The sequence below is a fragment of the Lissotriton vulgaris genome, chromosome 7 (assembly GCF_964263255.1).
Source record: "Lissotriton vulgaris chromosome 7, aLisVul1.2, whole genome shotgun sequence".
NCBI classification, from domain to species: Eukaryota; Metazoa; Chordata; class Amphibia; order Caudata; family Salamandridae; genus Lissotriton; species Lissotriton vulgaris.
The window spans coordinates 1,597,912,367-1,597,922,573 of NC_141695.1; the positions used below are offsets into that span (position 1 = coordinate 1,597,912,367).

Genomic DNA, 10,207 nt, shown 5'->3' on the forward strand with positions numbered 1-10,207 from the left:
GCATGATATTCCTCCAGGGTGGTGGAGTAAATGAAAATGTCGCTGACATTCAGCACTCTCATCAACCCTGAGAGCACCTCCCTGATCACCTCCTGAAATACCTCCTCCGCAAACAAAACCCCAAAACTGAGTCTCTTAAACAGTCTCAGTCCTATGTGGGTGGAGAAGGTTGTGATGTATCTACTGGGTTCCTCCAGGGTGAGCTGGTGATAACCAGAGTTCAGCTCCAGCTTGGAGAACTACCTTGCTCCGTTGGGGCTAGCCATGATTTTGTCTATGGTTGGCGTTGGGTGCCTTTCCCGGCAGATGTCCTTGTTGGGCAGCCTCATGGGGAACCATAATCTAATTGCTCCCGGCTGTTCTGTGGCAATAACTACCAAGGAGAGCCATGGAGTGGGCCCAGTCACTTTTCCAATTACCCCATCTCGCTCCAGCTCTTTCAACACAGGGTCTTGGATGAAACGGGACCCTCCTGTGTTGTAAAGCACCCGGCCACACAGGTTCATCAATGTGGCATCCCACTTGTGCCCCCTTTTAAGCAGCCAAGTCCCTTGGAAGTGTTCAGGTAATTACAACAGCACATCTTAGAGGGATTGGGTCCGTTCCACCATAAGTGTAGATTCTTGTAGCCGTAGGACTTACCTCTGGTGGAGGTCTGTGCTTTAGTAACTGCTCTCCTCCATAACATTCACTGATGCCCCGGTGTCATTGAACGCAGTGATGGTTGCCCCTTCCACTTCAGTTTGGCACAACTGGGAAGGCCTCTGCTTTTGGTTGCCCCTATTGGCAAAGGATATAATTAAGACCTCTTCATCCGCATCATCCACGAGACTCCTCTGTTGCCACTGACAGTGGTGTCAATCGCCCTACCCCTTCTTCCAACAGCATGTGCCGGATGTCTGCTGTCCTCCCTCTCACACCTCCACCAGGAGCTGTTGTGGCACTGCGACACACCTACGCAAAATGGTTCTGGTGCAGATACTTCAGGCATGCCTTACCCTGGGCTGGGCAGCCTCTTGGCAGGTGGCGTGCCAAGCCACAGTTTTCTATGAATCAGTGAGTGGGTGTGTAAGTATTGGAATGGGTGTGTGAATGGTTTGAAAATGTTAGTGTGGAAGTTGGAATGGGTGTATGAAAGGTTGTATTGGGATGTGAGTGAGTGCGTCAGATCCTGTGGATGTCATCAGTGATGTCACTGAACATGTCATGAGTGATGTAATATGGGAGGTCATAAGCAGCACATTGGGGGTGCACGAATTGTAGTTGGCTCAGCTAACTATAACTACTGAATTTCAAGGGTTTTGTACAAGTCAAATGTCGGCCTAACTAACGTCCTGTAACCTTTTTGTTTTTTTTTCAGTGAATTGCTAAGGTTTTGTAACTCGCATTTGCATAGTGGTGGAGAAAGGGGGATGGGCTTCCTACCAGCTCTCAGGAATCTCGCTGTGTAGGACTTGCAGGACGTACCAGGAGGGCTTCTTGGCACCCAAGGTCCCTCAGGAGTAAAGTAGATTTCATGGCCCAACCAGTAGTGCATGCTGAAACATGTTTGCAGAGTGGTGGAGAAAGGGAGCGTGGCCTCCGTAGACCTCTTAGCAATCCCACTGTGTGGGACTTATTGGAGATAACAAGGGGTATTTGGGCCCCCAAGAATGTCCTATGGGGCCAACTACCCCTTCTGTTACCTACAGTATGTCCCACACAGCGGAATTATTGAGACCTGGTAGGCCATGCCCCCTTTCTCCACTGCTCTGTAAATGCACCTACTGACTCACTACTAGTAGGGGGATGAGGTCCCCTTGGCTATTGAGGGTCCTTGGGGTCAACTACTCCTCCTGTTACATCCAGTAAGTCCCACAGTGGGTTTGCGGAGAAGTTTTCTGTGGCCACACCCCCTTTCTCTACCATTCAGTAAAAGGGCCTCCTGGCATTCTACTAGTTGGTGGCTGAAGTCCCCTTGGCTCTTGAAGGACCTTGGGGGCCAACTAGCCTTCCCCTTACCTCCAGTGAGACCCACACAGCTGGATTGCTGAGCTGGTTGGAGGCCATGCCCCCTTTCTCCACCGCTCTGCAAACGCTCTTCCTGACGCACTCCTGGTTTGGGGGGGGGAGAAGTCTACTTTAGTCCTGAAGCCCTCAGGAGGCAAGAATACCCTGGCGCACTGCTGGTGGGGGAGACTACGTTGTCTTCCTTCCTGAGGGCCTCCGGACTAAAGTGGAGCTCCCCCCCCCCCACCCCCCGCCCCCCTCAACCAGGAGTGCTTCAGGAAGCGCGTTTGCAGAGTAGTGGAGAAAGGGGGCATGGCCTCTGACCACCTCTCAGCAATCCGACTGTGGGGCCTACTGGAGGTAACAGGAGGCCTGTTTGGCACCTATGGAACCTCAACAGAAAATGGGACTATATCCTCCAAACATCAGCCCACTCAGTTCCCATCTCAAACGTTAGTCCCAACAACTTTGATCTATTAACATTTTCAAGAGTAGAGTTCCATATTGCGAGGTAGAGGAGAGACTACTTTGCGCAGATGTAGTTACTTAGTATCAAATCGCGATGTAAAGATTATTCTACTGTGCCAATCCCATGTTAAAGCCTGTACTGTACATCTGACAATAATCCCCTCTCCACCGCCAAAGCCTCTAGTTTATCCAACGGGGCTCTGTCTAGAATCTTTACTGAAGAGTAAAGGGGAATGGACAAAAGCAAGAACGATCATTCCTGGCTCCCTTCTTAAATATTGGAATTATAATTGCCCTTGCCCTTGACCATGAACTGGGCAGACCATGTGTAATTGCTGCCCTAAACACATTCGTAAGTAGTGGGGATCAGAGATGAACATTTCCCTTAAATATATTCACCAGGACCCCATCAGGACCTGGTGCCGGATTACCAAGGCTCCTTTCTATTGCACGTTCCACCTGAGATCTCCATATGGCTTATTTTAATCTTCTCACTATACCCAGTGAGATTACCCCCACCCACTGAGGGATTGGGATCTGTCAACCGGTTTGAGTAAACCGCCTTAAAGTGGTTAACCCAAGTTTAAGTTGGGATTGAGTTCTCCATTTTGGAAAAAATTGTCTTAAGCAAAGAGGGGAGGATTTATCACTCTGCAAAAACTCCGCTGATGTCTGGTCTCGCTCGCAACCAGCATGGCCTCCCGTGCTATATACCTAATGACCTGCTTTCCTGCGGCCAACATAGCTGTGTATGCTTTCCTATAGAACTTTAGTGGTGAACGCGGTGGTGACTGCGATTTGCTTATGTGCAGGAATGATCAACCCACTTATGTGGTCTGTCATTTTGTTCAAAGAACCAAACTATTTTCTAAAGGAAATAGTGATGTGATCGTGCCCACAACTTCTTTGTTATCCCCGGGGATTTCTTTTTTGCTGGGCGTATTGTAGCTGCTGATATGACTGATTTCTATGTACTTCCATGTTTATGCTAGAGTATGACATGACTTGATTTGTTCTTTCAGAGTTGTCTGTCCTGATTGCTGCATAGAGGTAAGCCTGTTTATACAGCTGTTTCTGGTACGCTCTCCATCCCACCCTCTCTATGCATCATTTCTACTTTTGAACTTTCTAAAGAAACATTCGGCAGAACCCCATATGGGCTCTGTTGTGCATGGTTCTTTGAGTCCAAACTAATTAAAGCATGCCCAAGATCATAAACTGCATCTGTTGTTGAAGTCTGTAATCTCATGTTGACAATACCTTCCAAACAGTCCAAAAATAAAATGCATCCGAACAGCTTTGCTATGGTCTATTTGTGCAAAACTGCAACCGATGTTATGATCTAGATCAGTGTACATTAAACTTTTAATGCTGCCCCCACCTCATGTGAAAAATAACAAGGGCCATCCAAAAGGACAAACCAATTTTTCTATAAAATCAACATCCCTTAAGCATATTAAACTATTCAAACATTGTAGGTAGTCTTTAAAAATCCAATCAAATACATGATTCGCAACATACTATAGACAACCTTGTATCCCTAAGATGTAAATGTAACCACAGTTGAGTTTAAAAAAAATCAAAAATAGATGGAGGTACTTGGAAGCATATCTGGAGCCCCCATTTCCCCACTAGACCTTTGCTTAGCTAGAACCTGCGACCAGTTAACTAATGACCAACTATAGAGAGATGCACTGCCACTCAGTTTTTGTTGGCAAAAACAGCAGTCTTTTTAGCATGATGCTTTTCTTGGCCAGTGCCACCCAACCCGCCCTCCCCCCAAGGATCAAGGCCCTGTCCCAGTTTGAAGGCCTCTGGTGTAGTTTGGTTTACCTGACCCATGACACACTCCAATGTTCAACCCAGTTCTGAACTTGCATCTGGGTTAGAAATATTTGTGCAGCGTTCCATTTGAGTGAACCCAGAATATTGTCATACTATGCTTGTGTTGTGCGTCTCTGATTCCGTTCACTCTTGCTATAGATGCTGATGCCCTTCAAACACTGTATTCATCTCCCGGTCAGTTTCCTGAAAGCTCTCATGACCACCAGAGCCGCAGACTCCGCGAACCAGACCCAGGAATTTGATCCGTTTTTCACAGCCGTACGTCAATGGGATTGTTCCAGGTGAGTCCCTGTCAAGTCTTACATCTACCTATTGGGGATGGTTTAAAAAAAAAAAAGAGAAACCTGCTTGAACTTAAAACGCAAAGGGGCATATTATCAAGAACGGAGTTAAGATTAAAGCCTCTTTAGCGGCAGGAAACTGCCGCCAAAGCGGCGATAATGGGCTTGATAATATGCCCTTGTGAATTCTCATAGAAGCCCATGTTCACACCAGACCGGTCACTATCAACTAAAGTAATTAAAATTTTCTCTACCCAGCTATCAGATAACTCTGAGCCAGCAGGGGTTCCTCAATAAAAGAATTACCTTTTCACATTGGCCAAGCGGAACCATGTCAAGTCTCACCTTTTGTCAGTGTTGCTAATTCCCTGTTCTGAGGTTAGCAATTTTTCTTATAGCTTTGAAAGTTGGTGCACAGAAATCTCACTTTGCATGGTGCTGTTGGCAATAAAGCCTGTATTGGCTGAAGGTGTCATACGTGCCATTGGGGACTACTCGGTACATGTATGTGGTTGGCATTCCCACACACAATTACAATAAAACTCCTTCAAAATAATTCTGATGAGGATATTGAACAGGAGCCTACCACCCTTTGCCAGACCCAGTTTAGTGATCAGAAGTGCGGAAAATGACTGCCTAATCTGATGTCCCATGTACCCAAGGTGACTGTCACAGGGTGGATTACCACAACCTGGTGAACAGGCAAAAAATTCCCGAAGTGCCCTGTGTGTAAGAAAGTCACCCATGGACTGTCTAATGTGATGCCTTGCCAGAGATTTGTGGGTCCACATCGGCCATGTGAGTTTCCTGCCCAGTGTCCTGGCGCCATGAGAGCATGGTTGGGTGGGATGTTGATGATCAAGAAGAGCAGAAGCCCCTGTGAAGCGAGAGAGCATGCCTACTAGCGCAACCTAAGCAGCAGTATGGTGACTGATGCGATTTAGCAGGCCGGTTGCGTGTTAATGCACTGGAAGGCCTGCAGCATTTGCCCACTTGGTTAATGCCTTAGGACAAATTGCTGCCTATTCTATTAAGTCAGTTTGTGGGCAATTTCTTTCTGAAACTGAAAAGATCATTTTCTAAAGTGAACTGTGCAGTAGTCCTGCTGGGCAGAGTGAGTGGATAGGAAAGCCTGTAAAGTGCTATTTTTCCCTTGCACTACAAAATTTAAATGCAAGAAAATTTACTGTACATTTTTTCTTTTTTCAAATTATACCAGCAATTACAAAAGCACAAATAAAGTACTTTTTGAGTAATTCTGGAGTGAGTAAACTTCTTGAAGCACGAATGAAATATTCGGTGAAGACCGATTTCCACACACTAGTTGCACGCAATGCAAGTTTCTCAGTGAAACGATTTGTGAAAATTTAGTGGCCACTTCAATGGAACATGTGCTATCTGTAACTGGGCGCTACCATACCATGCTTTAATAATATTGTTGCGATTTTCTTGACTCCACTGTTTGGTTTTTACAAGTGAGAACGGTGCCACTTTGTGTCACACATTTAGTAATAGAATGTCATTCGTAGCTACCTTTGATTAAGTTTACAGATTCTTTGTGTAGGACATTTCTGTGGTTTCAAGTATGTAGCTGTGGAGTTAGGAACAGGAAATAGGCTTCCTTACATGCTCTTCCCTTTTGATATTCTGTCCCTCGATATTCGGTTTATGTTCTTGTATGTCTATATTCAGTACTACGGTCACTCGCGTTATTGTTAAGCAATTTGTGAAGATACACTACAGCGTGGATGTGTTTGTTTCTCTATACATTCCTCTGGGTGGGTCACCAGGCTTTAGGTTCCACCTGTGCTGTATCTGTCCGGCATCTGCTTCCAGCCAGACGCCACTTGGATAAAAGTAATAAGGCTGTCCATGTAATAAAGCATTGTCCGCGTCCACGCTGGGAAAGAAAATAAGAACTCGCTCTATCCGCCCTTAGGCAGCCGTACTCACTGGGAAGTCTTGAAAAACCAATTGCTGTATCTGTCCCTCTGTCGGCGTGCTGCGGCAGGCCACGGGCAGGACAATTTTGGGGGGGGGGGGGGGGGGGGGGGGGGGGGGGCTGGCTGGCCAAGACCCAGGTTCCAGCTCCAGGTATCGCTGCTGGAGCCAGAATCTTCATGGCAGTCATTCTATGCCAACCCTGATGTTGGCATATCTAGCTACCTGTGGAAACAGGTGACCATCCGTGGGGTGATTTGTGCAGACCGAGGTACCTGGGAAATGTCTGGAGGCCCTCAGTGATACCTTGCAGCTCCATGCCCTTTTTGCCTTATGCAGATTAACTTCAGGTATAATGGCACCACCTACTAGAGCTAGGCAATGAACGGAAGATGAGATCTGGGGAGGCCTCACTAATTTCCTGTGGGTGAGATAGAGGTGGCAATGAAGTGGATCCTGATGGAGATTGTATACTGAAGCCTCAAACCCATAGTGCCTTCTGCAATCCCATATACACCAAACCTGTGGACTGAGGATCTAGCCAGATGTTAAAAATTGAGTGGTGAATCCCTGCACAGCTGGAATGAGTTGAAGACTAATAACTCCAATTGAAGGAGCTCTGTTCAGTGACTTCCTGTCTGAGATCTGAGCAAAATGACTGATCTAGGTAATGCCAGAAGATCGCAGAAGGAATGTAAAGCAATTGAAATAATTGGAGCCCTTAGGTGATTAGAATGAAAGACTTGCTAGTGTGAGCCCCGCTGACAACCATAATGCAAGGGGGGAGGTGGGGCTCAGTTTCCAATAACACTACCTTGCTCTCATCCATAGGGTTCTCTCTTCTGGGCTCTACCCTTTCATAACCTGGACTACATGCATCCTTTTGTGATTAGCTAGAAAGACAATAAATAATCTAAGGGAATGATTAATAAACTGACTTGGCAGCTGCATGCTTACTATTTACAGGTGCTAGGGTCCAAGATCTTTCCCAAACATTGCTTGTACTGCGGAACACAAAATGAACCATACTTATGGCCCCACCTGACCGTCTTTTTCATGAACTCTATGCAGTCAACCTACTATGGCCCAAGAAGGCTCCTAGCACTTTGGCCAGAAAGTCTCAAAGATCAGTAGTGCCTCCACCATACCCTATCTTTGATTAGGTGATTTGTGAGGGCAGGCCTTGCTGTTAGGCCTGAAGATAATTTGCATGGGGTGACTAGTGAGTGGAGCTGCAAGATATCACACAGGGCTTCCAAGCATTTTCCCAGGTGAATGACCTCGCCAGCATTTTTGAAGGTCCCCAAGCAGTGGATCACAGTGCAATGTGGCACTGCCTTTGTCAAAGTTGAAAACCTGGTTGAGTAACCAACAGCGCACTACCGATTGTTCTTCCAAAATATTGTCTTTTCTATTCCCTACCGGTAGTGCATGCATTAGCAGTAGGGGTCCCCCTTCTTTCTGAACTATGAGTAACCAACAGCGCCACCTCTTACAATGTCTGCATTTATAAACCTCCATGACTCGAGGTCCTGATGCTAGATGATGAATTGCTAAATTCTACCATTCTGGTGTTCTGGGGCAGCCCCCTCCATCTCATGCACTGTAAGAATTTTGCATCCAACTTGTGCATTAATGTTCTGAATGTCAAGATAAGCCTGGCTGAATTTTCTAAAACCTCATACATAAATATTTACAGAGCACCCAAGGAGGCTCTTTGACACACTGTGCCTTATAAAGTGTCTTGGCCTAGCTTATTTGTAGCAAAAATTTGCGTTTAGTCTGTACTCCTATTTGGGTTTTTTTTAGGCATAACTTTCTCATGAAGTATTCCGTTTCCAATGGTTTTATTTTCAGTTGTTGAGGGGACTGTAATCGTTTTTTTCTTTTATGGGAGCGCTAGGGCTTCTTACACTAACCTGGTCAGTCAGTACTATCTATCCCCCAGTTTTAATACGCCGCTTTCCTATTTGTACAATACACAAGCGTAAAAAGCCTAAGGCATTTCGAAGGCCCGTTTTTGCACAAGTACTCAACAAGCACAAGTTTTTGGTAAAGGCTTAAAGTAATATTTTCTGATCCTTCTGTGAACACCTATTGAGACAGCAGGAAGTGTAGGCGTTATTTACATTTTTTGAATTTTTTTTTAGCCGTTATTTAATTAAAAAAAAAAATGTTTTTGTATATAATTATATATTTTAATTTCCAGAGTACCAGTTGTGTTTGAACCATACGAGATGGGAGCAGAGACTTCGTTACACAAAAAGGCCATGAGAGACTGGTTTTCCATGGACGTGTGCACCAAATGCAAAGAGTATCTCTTGAACATCATAGACACCAACCAGAGGAGCACAGCAGCGGAAGTGCAACGTAGGCTGAGCTCCATTTTTAAGTCTGTTTTTATTTTTCGAAGCAGGACCTTCTGCTCCTGGGAGAGCCCTTAAAGTAAAAGGGTGTGGACTACTAAAGTGATATGGACTTTGCCTAAAGATGGATGCTGTAATGTTTAAATTAAGGAATAACTAATCAAAAACCAACAAAGCACCGTGTGTGTGCTTGGTGTTTCACATGGTAAACACATCGTAACAATTCTAAAACACCAAAATGAATTTATATAGTCTTAATTTATTTTTCTATTTATAATTTAATATTAATATATCTATTTCGTGTGTTGATTATTTTTGTATGCGAAATGTCTGAACTCTGTAATTTGTTGCCCTAGAACGCTTTAAAGGCATAGCATGTCCTCCTTTTATATGTAAAAGTTTATTAACTTGTGAATTTTAAATGTTTTAATTAGATTTTTTTTATATAAAACCAAAAAAGAAAAACTAGCACAAACACGTGTTGCGCACTTATATATTGGCCTTGCTGTGCTGCGTTACTTTGTTTTAATGTAGCAGTCTTAAAAAGAAAAGGCCTCCGAAAATGTGTACGCACTTGTCAAAATGACCCTAAAGGCTATCAACACCATGTAAAAGGATGACCTTATTTAGAGTATTTCTTTCTTTTCTGAATAGACACAGCCACCTCACCCGCACTTAGCACTCATTACCAAGCGTTCCTAGGACGTGCTTGATGCCCCTGGAATGGCAAGATGCACGACTCAGCACATCTTTGCGTGTCAAAATTCCTTCGGCAAGGACATTGCTGAGATTAGTAACCTTTCTACAGTGTTCCCATCGGACAATGCTGGGTTTGAATCGCCTGCAAGATGTATTTTTTTTAATGCATTTTGGATACTAAATGTTCTCCTTTAGATCATGATTTTGTGAGATTTGTGTTCATTTTGTCATTGACCAGGCTATCTATTCTGTAATTCTTTAATATAACAAATAAAAAGTGAGGAAGAATTCAACCTCAAAATAAAGGGTTGGAAAAACTTTTCCTGGACCCATGTATTATTTCATAAAACTGTACTATGGACTCGTTTTTTATTTATTTTTTAAAATTTAGCTTTAAATCCTGGGCAAGGGAAAGTGTCAAGTAAAGCAACAATGAAGCACATTTTATGTAATTCTGAAGTGGTATGGAAACAGATTTTAATAGGAATTTTGGAAAACCTTCAAACACATTATATGGATGCAGAGATGAATGAAGACAGTTAAAGATGATTAGCTGAAAACAAATTAAATGACAGTAGAAACACTGAGGTAGTGTGAAATCAGCAATAACAATACAAA

General features: G+C 44.3%; 1 protein-coding gene across 1 annotated transcript in view; it reads left to right on the forward strand.

Annotated features, from left to right (window-relative positions):
* Positions 1-9,934, forward strand: part of LOC147706071 (protein spire homolog 1-like) — a 206,141-nt gene extending 196,207 nt beyond the window's left edge. Inside the window, exons 14-16 of the mRNA XM_086929021.1 lie at positions 3,480-3,507; positions 4,441-4,583; positions 8,734-9,934. Coding sequence (XP_086785147.1) covers positions 3,480-3,507; positions 4,441-4,583; positions 8,734-8,968 — 406 coding nt within the window. The 3' untranslated portion in view covers positions 8,969-9,934. The remainder of the gene's footprint in view (positions 1-3,479; positions 3,508-4,440; positions 4,584-8,733) is intronic.
* Positions 9,935-10,207: the final 273 nt, after the last annotated feature.